The sequence below is a fragment of the Oncorhynchus mykiss genome, chromosome 2 (assembly GCF_057628025.1).
Source record: "Oncorhynchus mykiss isolate SJ-2025 chromosome 2, ASM5762802v1, whole genome shotgun sequence".
In the NCBI taxonomy this organism is placed as follows: Eukaryota; Metazoa; Chordata; class Actinopteri; order Salmoniformes; family Salmonidae; genus Oncorhynchus; species Oncorhynchus mykiss.
This window is the reverse complement of record NC_143023.1, coordinates 10291450-10308858: the sequence shown is the minus strand read 5'-3', so window position 1 is coordinate 10308858 and position 17409 is coordinate 10291450. Positions and strand designations below refer to the sequence as shown.

General features: G+C 42.5%; 1 protein-coding gene across 4 annotated transcripts; it reads left to right on the top strand.

The window, feature by feature from the left end:
* Nucleotides 1-1679: 1679 nt before the first annotated feature.
* On the top strand, nt 1680-15952 carry LOC110506642 (retinoic acid receptor RXR-beta-A). 4 transcript variants are annotated; one of them, XM_090187662.1, is made up of 12 exons: nt 1680-1925; nt 2865-3061; nt 3286-3430; nt 5421-5600; nt 6266-6289; nt 6665-6825; nt 7182-7311; nt 12682-12808; nt 13079-13120; nt 13212-13303; nt 13404-13509; nt 13740-15952. In XM_090187662.1, the coding sequence occupies exons 2-12, from the start codon at nt 2921-2923 to the stop codon at nt 13885-13887; spliced, it is 1296 nt and encodes a 431-aa protein (XP_090043788.1). In that variant the 5' UTR covers nt 1680-1925; nt 2865-2920; the 3' UTR covers nt 13888-15952. The 4 variants fall into 4 exon arrangements, 2 of the variants coding, with proteins under 2 accessions (XP_090043788.1, XP_090043799.1); XR_016483903.1 differs by having other exon boundaries at nt 1702-1925; nt 12682-12847; XR_016483905.1 differs by having other exon boundaries at nt 1714-1925; nt 6668-6825; nt 12682-12847.
* Nucleotides 15953-17409: the final 1457 nt, after the last annotated feature.

Sequence of the window (17409 nt, the reverse complement as noted above, 5' to 3'; positions counted from 1 at the left end):
GTTGAAAAACACAAACTAGGTGGGATGGCGTATCGCTGCAGAATGCTGTGGTAGCCATGCTGGTTAAGTGAGCCTTGAATTCTAAATAAATCACTGACCGTGTTAACAGCAAAGCACCTCCACACCATCACACCTCCTCCTCCATGCTTCACGGTGGGAACCACACATGCAGAGATCATCCATTCACCTACTCTGCGTCTCACAAAGACAAAGCGGTTGGAACCAAAAATCTAAAATTTGGACTCACCAGACCAAAGGACAGATTTCCACCGGTCTAATGTCCATTGCTCATGTTTCTTGGCCCAAGCAAGTCTCTTCTTATTATTGGTGTCCTTTTGTAGTGGTTTCTTTGCAGCAAGTCAACCATTAAAGCCTAATTCAAGCAGTCTCCTCTGAACAGTTGATGTTGAGATGTGTATTACTTGAACTCTGTGAAGAATTTATTTGGGCTGCATTTTCTGAAGCTGGTAACTCTAATAAACTCTGGGTCTTTCTTTCCTGTGGTGGTCCTCATGAGAGACAGTTTCATCATAGTGCTTGATGGTTTTTGCGACTGCACTGTCAACGTTCTTTAAATTTTCCACATTGACTGATCTTCATGTTCTTGCCATAATATGGACTTGGTCTTATACCAAATAGGACTATCTTCTGTATACCATCCCTAACTTGTCACAACACAACTGATTGGCTCAAACACATTAAGAAGGAAATAAATTCCACAAATGTACTTTTAACAAGGCACACCTGTTAATTGAAAAGCATTCAAGGTGATTACCTCATGAAGCTGGTTGAGAGAATGCAAAAGAGTGTGTAGAGCTGTCATCAATGTAAAGGGGGGATACTTTGAATCTTAAATATAAAACATATTTTGATTTGTTTAACACTTTTTTGGTTATTACATGATTCCATATGTATTATTTCATACTTTGATGTCTTCACTATTATTCTACAATGTATAAAATAGAAAAAATAAAGAAAAACCCTGGAATGAGTAGGTGTGTTCAAACTTTTGACTGGTGCTGTATGTGAGAATGATTCCCATGTTACATGTCTCAAATTTAAAATCTAAATCAGAATTAATAAAGCACACAACCACCAGGAAAAAACTAGCAAATAAAGTAGAAAATAGAAGACTTAACTGAACCTCTATCATCTCCCGAGGCTACTTACCCAACTTTGCATATACAGTAGGCTCAACTTCCTAGATTTGCATAGGCTACACCAAATATACAATTTGCATTTCCTCTCAAAATAATCACATGATGAGAAAAGTGAATAAACAAACAGACACTGAGACATATTGGTTGCATGTTTTATACTTTTTTTTAAAGGATTATTTAACCCTAAACATATTTGAGATTAAGAATCATTGTGAAATAAAGCAGTCTAAATGTCTTACAGGCATGTGTCAAATGTAGTTTAACCAGCTGTCCTCCTGTCAAACCACCACCATTATTCAACCATGAAATGTATTAGGAAGAGGCTTTTGCGGAATAATCTTTCATTATCAGCTGATAAATATCCCAAATTGAGGTCCACAATCGATGTAGTCTACATTGATATACATATATTCATAGTAGGCTAGTAGTATAGTTACACTTGTAAAATGTAATGTTGTTTAATTTGTGATTCTGTTGATTTTCCTTAATATATTAGGTACAGTATATAGAGGGAAATTGAAACGTTAGTCCTACCACTGGTGAATGTTGCAACTGTTCTGCCCAGAGACATTGTGGCTCTAAAGACACTGTCACTGGCATTGAGCCAACATGGCTTCCTTTCCGTGTAAACAACAACAGCATCAAGTAAACGGGGTTAGAGTGTAGGCCTATTACCTCGCATTTGGTCCGTCTCTTGGATTTCGCAAATAATATGCAACTAGAAATAGTTATGTAACCTACAACGATGTGCCGAAGGTGTTTCTAGTGAGTATATTGCGTTCCCCCCAATTGTAACTCGCGAATTTATATTTTTGAGGCCAACATTAGCATTAGTTAACTAGACAGCTAACGTTAGCTCGCTGGCTAGCTACCACCAATGATTTTGAAACAGCTAGCTAGCCGGCAAGTTATCTAGCGAAACATGGTGTGAGTTTTTAAAAGGTTGATGCTTGCTGTGATATTTAATTGCTTACAATCATCGTATACATTTGTTTAGATTACATACAGTAGCTACGTGCTAACTAAAGTTAGCTAACGTCTGGTCTAATTTGCCATTGCTTTCTAACGTTAGCCAGAAGTACATGTTAGCTTTTTTATCATTGCCAACGCTGGATTAAAGTGATCTCTCATTTGCCCACTTGGATGACACCAGTGTTTATAAAAATGTTTAGCTAGCTAAAGTCAACTGACCGTCTTAAATTTAACTACCTAGCGAGGCAACTCGTTAGCCAACTACCGAACATAGCTAGCTAGCTACGACATTTGTTTTATTTTAGCTAGCTAGTAACTAACGTTAGTAATGTGGAGGAAGGCCTGTCAAATCTAAGGTCAGTTGATACGATTAAGGAGTATTTATCATTATTACAGTACCGGGCATACCCCATTCCATGGTAGCTAGCAAGCTAACGTCAGTTATTTAGGCCTTTCTAGTTTTAATTAAACAGTTTAACGTTACCTAGCTAGTTAGTAGGAACAACCTAACTAGCTAGCAGGGACAACCTAACTAGCTAGCTACCGGTAAGTAAGTTATTAGATCAAATAATTACCAGTGAGAATACTGAATGTCTTACAATCAGCTGAATATCTTCCTACAAATGCCTACAAGTGGCATTTATGTGAATACATTTCGCTGGCCACATGATGATGTAGCTAGTCTTGAAAAGTAGTTATCAATTGTGATAATTTAACCTTCAACCCCAACAGATTATTGTCCTTCAGACAACTCAACATCCTCTTCTCCGCTGGGTAGCTCAATAGCCATGTCATCGCATCAGCCCACCAGTTCAGCTTCCAACAGTCCCACCAGCACCTTTGGCTCGCCTTTCTCAGTCATCAGCCCCTCACTGGGCTCCCCTGGTGTGGCACCCTCCATGGGTTATGGGCCTATTAGCAGTAGCCAGGTGAGAAACACGCTTTCATCTTTGCATTTAAATGATCCTACTCTGTATGCGTTTATTCTCTTGCATTATTTCCAAGCTCAGACTAGTGCTGAAGTTTGTTGCTGCGCACAGAAAGGCTGACATTTAGGCTAGCCTACGTAGCCTAGATGTTTATTTTTTTAAATCAGTCATGATAACAGCATTGTTATATATATATATATTTTCCACTTTTTGTTTGTGCACAGATCAACTCTACAATGGGGATGCACTCAATCAGCAGCTCGGATGATGTCAAACCCCCGTTTGGCTTGAGGCCTATGTCTGCACACAGCCCTGGGATAATGCTCTCCCAGAAACGCATGTGTGCCATCTGTGGAGACCGCTCCTCTGGTGAGTGCTGTGCCCTAAGAGCAGGGTTAGTAGAGGTGAAACGTCGGGCCGGGGACTTATTTTAAATCCCTGGCAATTTCAGAGAGGATAATCCTTTTTGTCAGCTGTCTTCAGCTGTGTGTCCTGACCTCTCCCCATCAGTCTAACCAATGTTCTTTACTGGCCTGTTTGATTCTATGTCACTATATAAACAATAAAGGCACTTGAAACGCTGCAGATTCATTAATTAGTGAAGCTCTGCGTAACTGCTCATCAAAAAACGAAATCTGTCCTCATTCCTACATAGTGTATACCGGTACCACGGTAATATCACGCTACCAAAACATCATGATACTTAGAATACCGTAGTACTGTTTCATATGATACTACTGACTTTTTCAGCCCTCTAAAAAACGTGCCTGTTATTAAATGTTTATAAAGTCAGTTTTGTTTATAAATTCAGTTGAATTTGAGAAATAGTCACTAGTCTCTTGTATGCGCAGGTCACGTGTGGCAGCTGTGACCTGCGCATACTGCTTCTCTTAGCTTTCCCTACCTGTCCGCCCCTCACTCACCTGCTTCTCTTAGCTTTCCCTACCTGCCTGCCCGCCCCTCACTCACCTGCTTCTCTTAGCTTTCCCTACCTGCCCGCACCTCACTCACCTGCTTCTCTCCGTCCATTCTTAATGCGCGTCTATTCTGCCATCAAATATAATTTAGCCGTGATGGCGAGCGGGGAAGCAGACCCATACCCTGACGAGTCTTCTGTTGTTAGATTTCTTACATTGGAGCAGCGAGCAATGTTGATGTATTGTATCATTTCATCGCCTGTTATAACCAAGAGCACAGACCAGTCTGAGTAGACTTCAAGTTCACGGTCATGCAGCCGCTGAGTGTCAGAGAGGGAAAATGGAGGACCACTTGGCGACAGGCATCCTTGCTGCTTTACAGCAAAAAAACGTCTTGTCTCTAAAATAAGTCCCATATTACCAGAGATGCCTTTTTGCGCACATTTTATATAATACAAATAAATGAATTGCGAGCCATTTTAAACTAATACCGGGTCGCTAATTATTGTTTTGATAACAAACAATGTTCAGTCATGTTACCTAGCTAGCTAACAACCTGGTACCTTGGCAGTAGGTTTAGGACAATTTTGATTGGAACAGGAAGAAAGGAAAAGGGTCTGCTACTCATGAGATGTGCTTCAAAAGGTAGGATTCATATACTGTTGGCCTGATGGAAGACTAAACCATATCAACAAATCTATTTCTTTCTGGTACTCCTTAAATTGTGTTTGGTGCCGGATGTTTTTAAAAGTTGGGAGCAGTGTGTGTTTGTGGGAGACAGCAGTGTGTGTTTGTGGGAGACAGCAGTGTGTGTGTTTGTGCCTGTTAACTGAAGAGTTAAGGTTTCATGCTGTGTTTTCCTCTTACTGAGACAATGACTCGCAGGTCATTATGCATGTACAGTATATCACTGGAGGTTGGTAGCACCTTATTGAGAAGGACGGGCTCGTGGTAATGGCTGGAGCAGAATGGTATCTAACACATGGTTTCTATGTGTTTGATGCCATTCCATTTGCACAGTTCCAGTCATTATTATGAGCCGTCCTCCCTTCAGCAGCCTCCACTGATGTATATTCCTCCAGACAAATCACAGGTAGGCCTTTGCACAACTTAGCAAATCAGACATTCTGTGCAGTATTCTATTATACAGTGATCAGTGTGACGCTACATTTAATGTGTTGTATTGAGTAGAAGTGTGAATTCTTAGAAAACGGGAACAAGCGTCTGGGGGATGGGGCGAACAGGATTCTAGGTCACTGATTGAATATCTTTTTATTTTTTCATTTTAAATGTGTTCACTGCGGTACTGCTTTTATGAGTTTATTCATGTATGAATGTGTGTCTGTGATTTAAAAAAAAAAAAAAAAAAACTTTTTTTTTAGCTGGCCTGGTGTCGTATCGTTTTTAAAATGTTGGTGTGACAAGTCTCCCCCTTCCCGCAGGTAAGCACTATGGTGTGTACAGCTGTGAAGGTTGCAAGGGCTTCTTCAAACGCACAGTGCGCAAGGACCTGAGCTACACCTGCAGGGATAACAAAGAATGCCTGGTGGACAAGCGCCAGCGCAATCGCTGCCAGTACTGTCGCTACCAGAAGTGTCTGGCTATGGGCATGAAGAGGGAAGGTAAGGAAGGACTGAACGTCTGGCTATTATCATGAAGAGGGAAGGTAAGGAAGGACTGAACGTCTGGCTATTATGAAGAGGGAAGGTAGAGAAGGACTGAACGTCTGGCTATTATCATGAAGAGGGACAGTAGAGAAGGACTGAACGTCTGGCTATAATCATGAAGTGGGAAGGTAGAGAAGGACTGAACGTCTGGCTATTATCATGAAGAGGGAAGGGAGGGACTGAACATTTGGAGCAGAGCCTAATGGTTTTGGGCCATCCATATTTTTCAACTTTGAGAGTTTGTAGGAGTGCTTTTGAAAAGGCAACATGAAAAAAATTGTAGGGAGCGATTGAGAAATGTGTTTTTTTATACCTGCAGAATCTCAAACTTGACTACATTTTCTTTAATGAATTACATTTTAAATTGATTTGTGACGTAGGCCGTTGTAAAATGGTCTAGTTCAAAGGCCAGAATCATTTGATGAAATGATTGAATTGTGTTGAATGTAGACCTAGCCCAGTAAAACCTTTGACGATAACTTCTATTTGATCATATTGTGTGGGGGGATGGTACGTTGTTTTCAAAGTCATTAACAAAACAGGGGGAGAGCGTAGGTTCATATAACTAACCCCTCTCTTCCTTTTCTTTCCCCCTATTCTTTCTCTCCCTCTTTCTATAGTGGTCCAAGATGAACGTCAGAAATGTAAGGATAAAGACATTGGGAGAATGGAGAGATGATAAATTATATGATTGGATGTGGTATTGAGAGAGTGCAATTAAATAACAAATGCTTGGCACACACTGGTAGGCTAATTCTCACAACACATTGGCTAAGAAATGAATGCATTGTTATATGAAAGTATACCAATTTGACCTTTCACCCTGTTTGGATGAAGCCTAACAGGAGTTAAGATGGGCACAACTTCCTCCTTTCCTTTCTTCTGTCACTTTGTCTTTTTTAACCTTGTGACTCCCTCCCGCCCCTCTCTCCTATTAACCCACACCCCTCTTCCTGTCTCCTGTCTCTCCCTCTCCCCTCCTGGCTCTGTGGTGTGGTTGGATGCATGGCGGGGTGCAGCAGTCCAGGAGGAGCGTCAGAGGATCAGGGAGCGAGAGGAGGGACTGGAGTGCAGCAGTGCTGTGAACGAGGAGATGCCCGTGGAGAAGATCTTGGAGGCAGAGACGTCCGTGGAGCAGAGGGCGGAGCTCCACTCTGATACAGGCTCCGCTGGTAGCTCTGTGAGTATACAGGGCTATACTGTTGACTGGATCAGTAATAGTGTTGCAAAATTCCCATATTTTCCGGAAATCCCTGTTGGAGGAGTTCTTCTGTGTTTATTCCTAACTCAGGGAGTCCTCCACCCGGGAAAGTGTCAGTTAAAGGAGTTATCTGCCTCTGATTCATAGCCTACTACTCAGCTCTTGGCATGAATATTCTTTAAAAACGTTAGATAAACTGCTGTCTCTTTAGCATGGCGTTTTAAAGTGTTTTCTTTCCTACTACTGATTTATTGCATTATTTCTAGCTTCAGCATTGGCTTTTAGGGTCTGTTATTGCATTTTATGGGATTTTTGTATCTTTTTTTGTGTTTTAGCCCCATGATGCGGTGACAAACATCTGCCAGACTGCAGACAAGCAGCTGTTTGCGTTGGTGGAGTGGGCCAAGAGGATCCCCCACTTCTCTGAGCTGCCCCTGGACGACCAGGTCATCCTCCTGCGTGCAGGTACCATTGTCTGGAGGGAGGGAGACACCAGGAGGCTGGATGTGATATGCACTGTCTCAAAGAATAGAGTTTACAAGTGATTTTCTGTTCCCGTATTCATTCAAGAGGCAACCAGAGTAGTGCGTATGATAGTGTACATGTATCTACCAGTGAGGAGCCCAAAACGACTGATCATAGAGAAGGAGCTGCCCCTATTGTGAGATTATTCCTAACCACTATCAATTGTATTACATGCACATATATCCTGCTATTATAAAACAAGACCATATATCCTGCTATTATAATACAAGACAAGTACATTAGAGTGTCTAGTTTGAGAAACAGACACCTCAATCCTCAACTGGCAGCTTCATTAAATAATACCTGCAAAACACCAGTCTCTACGTCAACAGTGAAGAGGCGAAAAGAGATGGCCCCTTAATTATTTTTTGAATATTTAAAATAATAAGTAACATAAAAAAAATGGTTTAGTACCCAACTCTGTGGGAGGGGGTGTGTTTTAATATATACTGTACCAGTCAAAAGTTTTCAGACACCTAGTCGTTCAAGGGTTTTTCTTTATTTCAACTATTTTTCTACATTGTAGAATAACAGTGAAGACACAACTACGAAATAACACATGGAATCGTGTAGTAACCAAAAAAAGTGTTAAACAAATCAAAATGTTTTATATTTTAGATTCTTCAAAGTAGCCACCCTTGGCCTTGATGAAAGCTTTGCACACTCATGGCATTCTCTCAACCAACTTCACCTGAAATGCTTTTCCAACAGTCTTGAAGGAGTTCCCACATATGCTGAGCATTTGTTGGCTGCTTTTCCTCTGCGGTCCAACTTATTCCAAACCATCTCAATTGAGCTGAGGTCAGGTGATTGTGGAGGCCAGGTCATCTGATGCAGCACTCAACCACTCTCCTTCTTGGTCAAATAGCCTTTACACAGCCTGGAGGTGTGTTCAAATCAAAGTTTATTTGTCATGTGCGCTGAATACAACAGGTTTAGGTAGACCTTACAGTGAAATGCTTACTTACAGGCTCTAACCAATAGTGCAAAAAATGTATTAGGTGAACAATGGGTTGGTAAAGAAATAAAACAACAGTGAAAAGACAGGCTATATACAGTAGCGAGGCTATAAAAGTAGCGAGGCTACATACAGACACCGGTTAGTCGGGCTGATTGAGGTAGTATGTACATGTAGATATGGTTAAAGTGACTGCATATATGATGAACAGAGAGTAGCAGTAGCGTAAAAGAGAGGTGGGTGGGTGGTGGGTGGGACACAATGCAGATAGCCCGGTTAGCCAATGTGCGGGAGCACTGGTTGGATGGCCCAAATGAGGTAGTATGTACATTAATGTATATAGTTAAAGTGACTATGCATATATGATAAACAGAGAGTAGCAGCAGGGGGTTATGGGGGGCACACAATGCAAAGAGGGGTTGATAGTCCAACTAAGCGCAAACCAAATGGGATGGAGTATCCCTGCAGAATGCTGTGGTAGCCATGCTGGTTAAGAGTGCCTTGAATTCTAAATAAATCAGACGGTGTCACCAGCAAAGCACCATCACACCACCTCCTCTATGCTTCACACATGCAGAGATCATACGTTCACTTACCCAGCATTTCACAGACACGGCGGTTGGAATCAAAAATTTGTACTCCTCAGACCAAAGGACATTTCCACCAGTCTAATATCCATTGCTCGTGTTTATTGGCCCAAGTAAGACTCTTCTTCTTGTTGGTGTACTTTAGTAATGGTTTCTTTGCAGCAATTTGACCATGTTGAGATGTCTGTTACTTGAACTCTGTGAAGCATTTATTTGGGCTGCCATCTGAGGCGCAGTTACCTCGGCTGCAGAAGAGAAGTTCATTAGAGTTAACTCTGGGTCTTCCTTTCCTGCGGTGGTGAGCCAGTTTCATCAAAGTGCTTGGTTTTTGTGACTGCACTTTAAAAGTTATTGAAATTGTCAGGATTGACTGACCTGCATTTCTTAAAGTAATTATAGACTGTCGTTTCTCTTTGCTTATTTGAGCTGTTCTTGCCTTCTTGTCTTTTACCAAATAGGGCTATCTTCTGTATACCACCCATACCTTGTCACAACACAACTGATTGGCTCAAACGCATTAAATCAAATCAAATCAAATCAAATTTATTTATATAGCCCTTCGTACATCAGCTGATATCTCAAAGTGCTGTACATAAACCCAGCCTAAAACCCCAAACAGCAAGCAATGCAGGTGTAGAAGAACGGTGGCTAGGAAAAACTCCCTAGAAAGGCCAAAACCTAGGAAGAAACCTAGAGAGGAACCAGGCTATGTGGGGTGGCCAGTCCTCTTCTGGCTGTGCCGGGTGGAGATTATAACAGAACATGGCCAAGATGTTCAAATGTTCATAAATGACCAGCATGGTCGAATAATAATAAGGCAGAACAGTTGAAACTGGAGCAGCAGCACAGCCAGGTGGACTGGGGACAGCAAGGAGTCATCATGTCAGGTAGTCCTGGGGCATGGTCCTAGGGCTCAGGTCCTCCGAGAGAGAGAAAGAGAGAAGGAGAGAATTAAGAAGGAAAGAAATTCCACAAATGTACGTTTAACAAGGCACAGCTGTGAAATACATTCCAGGTGACTACCTCATGAAGCTGGTTGAGAGAATGTCAAGCGTGTGCAAAGCGATCATCAATGGAAATTGTAGCTTCTTTGAAGATCTCAAATATAAAATATATTTTGATTTAACACTTTTTTTGTGTTACTACATGATTCCATATGTTATTTCATAGTTTTGATGTCTTCACTCTTATTCTACAATGTAGAAAATAGTCAAACTAAAGAAAATCCCTTAAATGAGTCGGTGTGTCCAAACTTTTGACTGGTACTGTATATATATTATTTAAATAACAAAATAAAATAAAGAGCAGCCTGCAGCCGCTAATTGTCTGCTTTATTCTTGTGCTTTATCCATCCTTCGTCAGGGTGCTATTGAAGCAGAAATGTCTTTACTGTCAGGGGGCTATTGTAGCAGAAATGTCTTTACTGTCAGGGGGCTATTGTAGCAGAAATGTCTTTACTGTCCTTCGTCAGGGGGCTATTGTAGCAGAAATGTCTTTACCAGGGATTCGTCAGGGGGCTATTGTAGCAGAAATGTCTTTACTGTCAGAGGGCTATTGTAGTAGAAATGTCTTTACTGTCCTTCGTCAGGGGGCTATTGTAGCATAAATGTCTTTACTGTCCTTCGTCAGGGGGCTATTGTAGCAGAATTGTCTTTACTCTCAGGGGGCTATTGTAGCAGAAATGTCTTTACTGTCCTTCGTCAGGGGGCTATTGTAGCAGAAATGTCTTTGCAGTCTTTCGTCAGGGGGCTATTGTAGCAGAAATGTCTCTACTGTCCTTCGTCAGAGGGCTATTGTAGCAGAAATGTCTTTACTGTCAGGGGGCTATTGTAGCAGAAATGTCTCTACTGTCCTTCGTCAGGGGGCTATTGTAGCAGAAATGTCTTTACTGTCCTTCGTCAGGGGGCTATTGTAGCAGAAATGTCTTTACTGTCCTTCGTCAGGGGGCTATTGTAGCAGAAATGTCTTTACTGTCCTTCGTCAGGGGGCTATTGTAGCAGAAATGTCTCTACTGTCCTTCGTCAGAGGGCTATTGTAGCAGAAATGTCTATACTGTCAGAGGGCTATTGTAGCAGAAATGTCTTTACTGTCCTTCGTCAGGGGGCTATTGTAGCAGAAATATCTTTACCGTCAGGGGGCTATTGTAGCAGAAATATCTTTACTGTCAGGGGGCTATTGTAGCAGAAATGTCTTTACAGTCCTTCGTCAGGGGGCTATTGTAGCAGAAATGTCTATACTGTCAGATGGCTATTGTAGCAGAAATGTCTCTACTGTCCTTCGTCAGAGGGCTATTGTAGCAGAAATGTCTTTACTGTCAGGGGGCTATTGTAGCAGAAATGTCTTTACTGTCCTTCGTCAGGGGGCTATTGTAGCAGAAATGTCTTTACTGTCAGGGGGCTATTGTAGCAGAAATGTCTTTACTGTCCTTCGTCAGGGGGCTATTGTAGCAGAAATGTCTTTACTGTCCTTCGTCAGGGGGCTATTGTAGCAGAAATGTCTTTGCAGTCTTTCGTCAGGGGGCTATTGTAGCAGAAATGTCTCTACTGTCCTTCGTCAGAGGGCTATTGTAGCAGAAATGTCTTTACTGTCAGGGGGCTATTGTAGCAGAAATGTCTTTACTGTCCTTCGTCAGGGGGCTATTGTAGCAGAAATGTCTTTACTGTCCTTCGTCAGGGGGCTATTGTAGCAGAAATGTCTTTACTGTCAGGGGGCTATTGTAGCAGAAATGTCTTTACTGTCAGAGGGCTATTGTAGCAGAAATGTCTTTACTGTCCTTCGTCAGGGGGCTATTGTAGCAGAAATGTCTTTACTGTCCTTCGTCAGGGGGCTATTGTAGCAGAAATATCTTTACTGTCAGGGGGCTATTGTAGCAGAAATGTCTTTACTGTCCTTCGTCAGGGGGCTATTGTAGCAGAAATGTCTTTACTGTCCTTCGTCAGGGGGCTATTGTAGCAGAAATATCTTTACTGTCAGGGGGCTATTGTAGCAGAAATGTCTTTACTGTCCTTCGTCAGGGGGCTATTGTAGCAGAAATGTCTTTACTGTCCTTCGTCAGGGGGCTATTGTAGCAGAAATGTCTTTACTGTCCTTCGTCAGGGGGCTAATGTAGCAGAAATGTCTTTACTGTCAGAGGGCTATTGTAGCAGAAATGTCTTTACTGTCCTTCGTCAGGGGGCTATTGTAGCAGAAATGTCTTTACTGTCAGGGGGCTATTGTAGCAGAAATGTCTTTACTGTCCTTCGTCAGGGGGCTATTGTAGCAGAAATGTCTTTACTGTCAGGGGGCTATTGTAGCAGAAATGTCTTTACTGTCAGGGGGCTATTGTAGCAGAAATGTCTTTACTGTCCTTCGTCAGGTGGCTATTGTAGCAGAAATGTCTTTAATGTCCTTTGTCAGGGGGCTATTGTAGCAGAAATGTCTTTACTGTCCTTCGTCAGGGGGCTATTGTAGCAGAAATGTTTTTACCAGGGATTCATCAGAGGGCTATTGTAGCAGAACTGTTGAAATAGCCGAATCCACTAATTTGAAGCTCCACTAATGTAGAGTAAGTGAACAACAAGCAATCCATGGTCTATCATTTGATACATGATAGACTCTGCTGGACACAGTAGCAACTGCCCCAGAGGTTGTTGATGAGGTCTCTCCTCCTCCCTTCTCTGATCCTCTCTGCTCTTCCGTCCTGTGTATCTGTCCCGTCCCTTCGGTCTCTTCTCCCTCCTCTGCTCCTCTCCGTCTTCTCCCCTCTTTTTCTCCTGTGTGTGTCAGGGTGGAATGAACTTCTGATCGCCTCCTTCTCACACCGCTCCATCGCTGTGAAGGACGGGGTCCTGCTGGCCAATGAGCTACACCGGGACAACGCACACAGTGCAGGGGTGGCGGCCATCTTTGACAGGTAGGCACACAGTCCAGAGGTGGCGGCCATCTTTGACAGGTAGGCACACAGTCCAGAGGTGGCAGCCATCTTTGACAGCTGGGCACACAGTATGCGGCTAAGTTACCCCTAGGTACAGACCTAGGATCAGCTTCCCATAACATTAACCACTAATAGGGAAAACGTACAATATAATAATAGCATAATTACCATAGAAGTATATAATAACAGTGTTGTATTCAATTCTGTGATCATCATCATGTGATAACACGCTGTAATTGACCCCCACAGGGAGAGTGTGCAGAGTGCTGAGGTGGGAGCCATATTTGACCGGTAATAACCTACACCCACTCACACACACACACACACCAAGTGTACATCTATGTAGACAACTCTCTCCACCTCTCTTTCCGGCCTCCTGTAGGGTTCTCACTGAGCTGGTCAGTAAGATGAGAGACATGCAGATGGACAAGACAGAGCTGGGCTGCCTCCGAGCCATCGTCCTCTTCAACCCAGGTGCTCTATTGTTCCCATTAGTCCATCATACACAATGTTACCTCTGCACCTTTACTGTCATGGTTAATAACTGTTAATAACTGTTGTATCCCTCCCTCAGATGCTAAAGGTCTGTCCAACACCGGAGAGGTGGAGCTCCTGAGAGAGAAGGTCTATGCGTCACTGGAAGCCTACTGCAAGCAGAAATACCCCGAGCAGCAGGGAAGGTAGGCATTCATGTGCTACATGAATTAGTACTAGTATCTCATACACTAAAAGGCATGTACATCCTGGATAAATACATTTGTATTGTGTGTAAAACAATACATACTAATCTGCTCTCCCATGGTTGTGCTGCTAACTGACCCTGTAAGAGCTAGGAGTGTTGCTGTTGCATTCATGTAGCTTATTAATGTCCCGTTATTTCATTCCCTCACTCTTCACCCCTCCCACTCAGGTTTGCTAAGCTCCTCCTCAGGCTGCCAGCACTGCGTTCTATTGGCTTGAAGTGTTTGGAGCACCTGTTCTTCTTCAAGCTGATTGGTGACACCCCTATCGACACGTTCCTCATGGAAATGCTTGAAGCACCTCATCAGTTGGCATAGAGGTGGTAGGAGAGGAGAGGTGTTCTGTGGCCGGGGTTAGATAGCTTGGGTCTGGGAATTTGCTGGAGTGGGACTGCACTTTTAGTTCTTTGGGGAATTCAGCATTTTGTCTCACTGCTGTCTGGGTTATGCTATTTAGTTCACCACCACATTGTCTCTTTCAGAACATACATCCCCAAGATGGCTGGTGCTATATATTAATATAACTTCTTGAATTACTGAGATTTAAAAAATAAAAAGTAAAGTATTTTGTAAGAATGGGAACCTTTAGTTCTCGTACTCTGGCTTATCGAAGCTACAATCTGGGTTTCTGTTTTTCTATAACTATGTTAATGCTTTTTAGACAAACCCCAAATGATCAAGTTCAATTCTGGTAAGTGATCTCCCCCCGTAACCTGTTTTTAAATGAAGGTAACCTGGATGCAACCAGACTGTCATTCTACCTTTTTATTTCATTTGTAATTGGAAGAAAATCTTTTTGAAAAAACTTGAAAAACATGTTTTATTGTCAAATCTTGGGCAAGTACATTACTGTACCAAGCGAGCGCTCACTGCGTAACATGTCTGACTTTCAGCTCCTAGTGGTTTTGTATCCCTCTCAGATGACCAGAAAGCAACACGTAGAACCTGGGATACAGAAGGAGTAGTTGAATCACAATGGAACACGGAGCAGACTTGTACTGACTGTGTTGACCAGCTTTATTTGTCTAGTAATATGCTGTTAGCATTGTTTCTCTTTGCTGTTTTGTAAAATGTAATCACCTTGCAGGCAAAAAGATTGAGCTGCATTGCACATTTTTGCTATGTACTATTTCTACACCATACAATACAAGTCATCAAATGTCTGGCCAGCAAACAGTCTTTTGGTGCTATACGACAGACATTTGCCATACTTCATTGCAGCCATACACCAAACTGCAAACAGGAAGAATTATGCAACAAAAAAAAAAAAAAAAACGAACTGAAATGTTGTAAATGTAGCAATACAAAAATGAATACATATGCTTTCTTTCTGCTTGACAGCTTGTCCGTTCTGGGGGTTTTACAAAGTCAATCATTGTCTGTTAGAAAGGGAATACTCCAATATGTCATTTATCTAAACAATTGTAAGGTACTGTGCAAAATTTGTTCAGGGAAAATACTATATATTGATAGGTTTGAATAATGAGATCAGGAGACAGACAAATGATGTAATAATTGATATGTGCCCTTGCTATTAGTTCACCAATTGTATAGAGCAGATCATGTCTTAGGTTGTACTGGATTCCCTAAAGCACTGTTTCTACCTGGTTATAACATGTATCCTTTGTCTTGATCATGTCTACATTCTGATTGTGCCCACATTTTCAGACCGGTGTAGATGATTTAAAAAAGGCATTGTGATCAGATCATCCTGACCACCCCCGAAGGTAGTCAGGCACACATTGTGTCTGGATATCGTACAAGTGTAGACATATGGGCAGTGAATCCATTTAAATCACAATTATAACACCTTCTAAAATATTGACATTTAGCACCTTTGTCTTATGGCATCAATATGTGTCTTAAAATAAATATGTATTATTTTGAAAGAATAGCTCTCAAATCATTTGCATATAGGGAGGGACCAGGAAGTCTGGTCACAGTGCAATTGGTGGATAGATACAAGACCCATTTTACTACCATGTGGACAAGATCAGGACAGAGGACTGGGGTTTGCACCAGGTATAAACAAGGATTCACACATTCAGCTGAATCTCATCTTTTTGAATTTTTCTGTGCTTTCTGTAGTAGTAGTTTTTCCTGTTTCCTTTTTTTGAGCTAGTTGTTCATCCTCTCCTCCCTGCTTACAAAACACACACCGTTATCATGTTTAAATATCCATAACACCTGTGGACATAGACACATTAAACAAGACCAAATAGGAGTTTTGTGTGATGATCATGTGTGAACACCTGAACAAGGGTATTGGTATGTGTGATGATCCTGTGTAAACTCTGGAGCAGGTTAGTGATCCGTGTGGATCAGTGAATTACAGCTTGGGTAATGTGGACTGAAAATAAAGAGGTTGGACTTTTCTTGTCGATTTGAATGTTTCTTTGTGGTTTGTATTGGATATCAACTTCTCACAGACAAAATAAATGGGGGGGAATCTGTGGCATTGACAAGTATAAACATCATTGAGATAAACAAAATATACTTTTTTTTAACATTGGTTTTATACCAATCAATCCTCCACAAATATTCTCACCTTCTCATTGACATTGTTGAAAGTTGTTTTTGTTTTGCTTTGACATAGTTGGGCTGCAGCACTAGTCAGTCACCACCAGAGGAACCCATACACACTGTCAGCGGTTGTTTCTGTCCTGATTCAGAGCCCTCTGTTGGTTAGCCTTGTCCCATACCCTCTCTGTTGGTTAGCCTTGTCCCATACCCTCTCTGTTGGTTAGCCTTGTCCCATACCCTCTCTGTTGGTTAGCCTTGTCCTCCATACCCTCTCTGTTGGTTAGCCTTGTCCCATACCCTCTCTGTTGGTTAGCCTTGTCCTCCATACCCTCTCTGTTGGTTAGCCTTGTCCCATACCCTCTCTGTTGGTTAGTCTTGTCCCATACCCTCCCTGTTGGTTAGCCTTGTCCAATACCCTCTCTGTTGGTTAGCCTTGTCCTCCATACTCTCTCTGTTGGTTAGCCTTGTCCCATACCCTCTCTGTTGGTTAGCCTTGTCCTCCATACCCTCTCTGTTGGTTAGCCTTGTCCCATACCCTCTCTGTTGGTTAGCCTTGTCCTCCATACCCTCTCTGTTGGTTAGCCTTGTCCCATACCCTCTCTGTTGGTTAGTCTTGTCCCATACCCTCCCTGTTGGTTAGCCTTGTCCAATACCCTCTCTGTTGGTTAGCCTTGTCCTCCATACTCTCTCTGTTGGTTAGCCTTGTCCCATACCCTCTCTGTTGGTTAGCCTTGTCCTCCATACCCTCTCTGTTGGTTAGCCTTGTCCTCCATACCCTCTCTGTTGGTTAGCCTTGTCCCATACCCTCTCTGTTGGTTAGCCTTGTCCTCCATACCCTCTCTGTTGGTTAGCCTTGTCCCATACCCTCTCTGTTGGTTAGCCTTGTCCTCCATACCCTCTCTGTTGGTTAGCCTTGTCCCATACCCTCTCTGTTGGTTAGCCTTGTCCAATACCCTCTCTGTTGGTTAGCCTTGTCCTCCATACTCTCTCTGTTGGTTAGCCTTGTCCCATACCCTCTCTGTTGGTTAGCCTTGTCCCATACCCTCTCTGTTGGTTAGCCTTGTCCCATACCCTCTCTGTTGGTTAGCCTTGTCCCATACCCTCTCTGTTGGTTAGCCTTGTCCCATACCCTCTCTGTTGGTTAGCCTTGTCCCATACCCTCTCTGTTGGTTAGCCTTGTCCCATACCCTCTCTGTTGGTTAGCCTTGTCCTCCATACCCTCTCTGTTGGTTAGCCTTGTCCCATACCCTCTCTGTTGGTTAGCCTTGTCCCATACCCTCTCTGTTGGTTAGCCTTGTCCCATACCCTCTCTGTTGG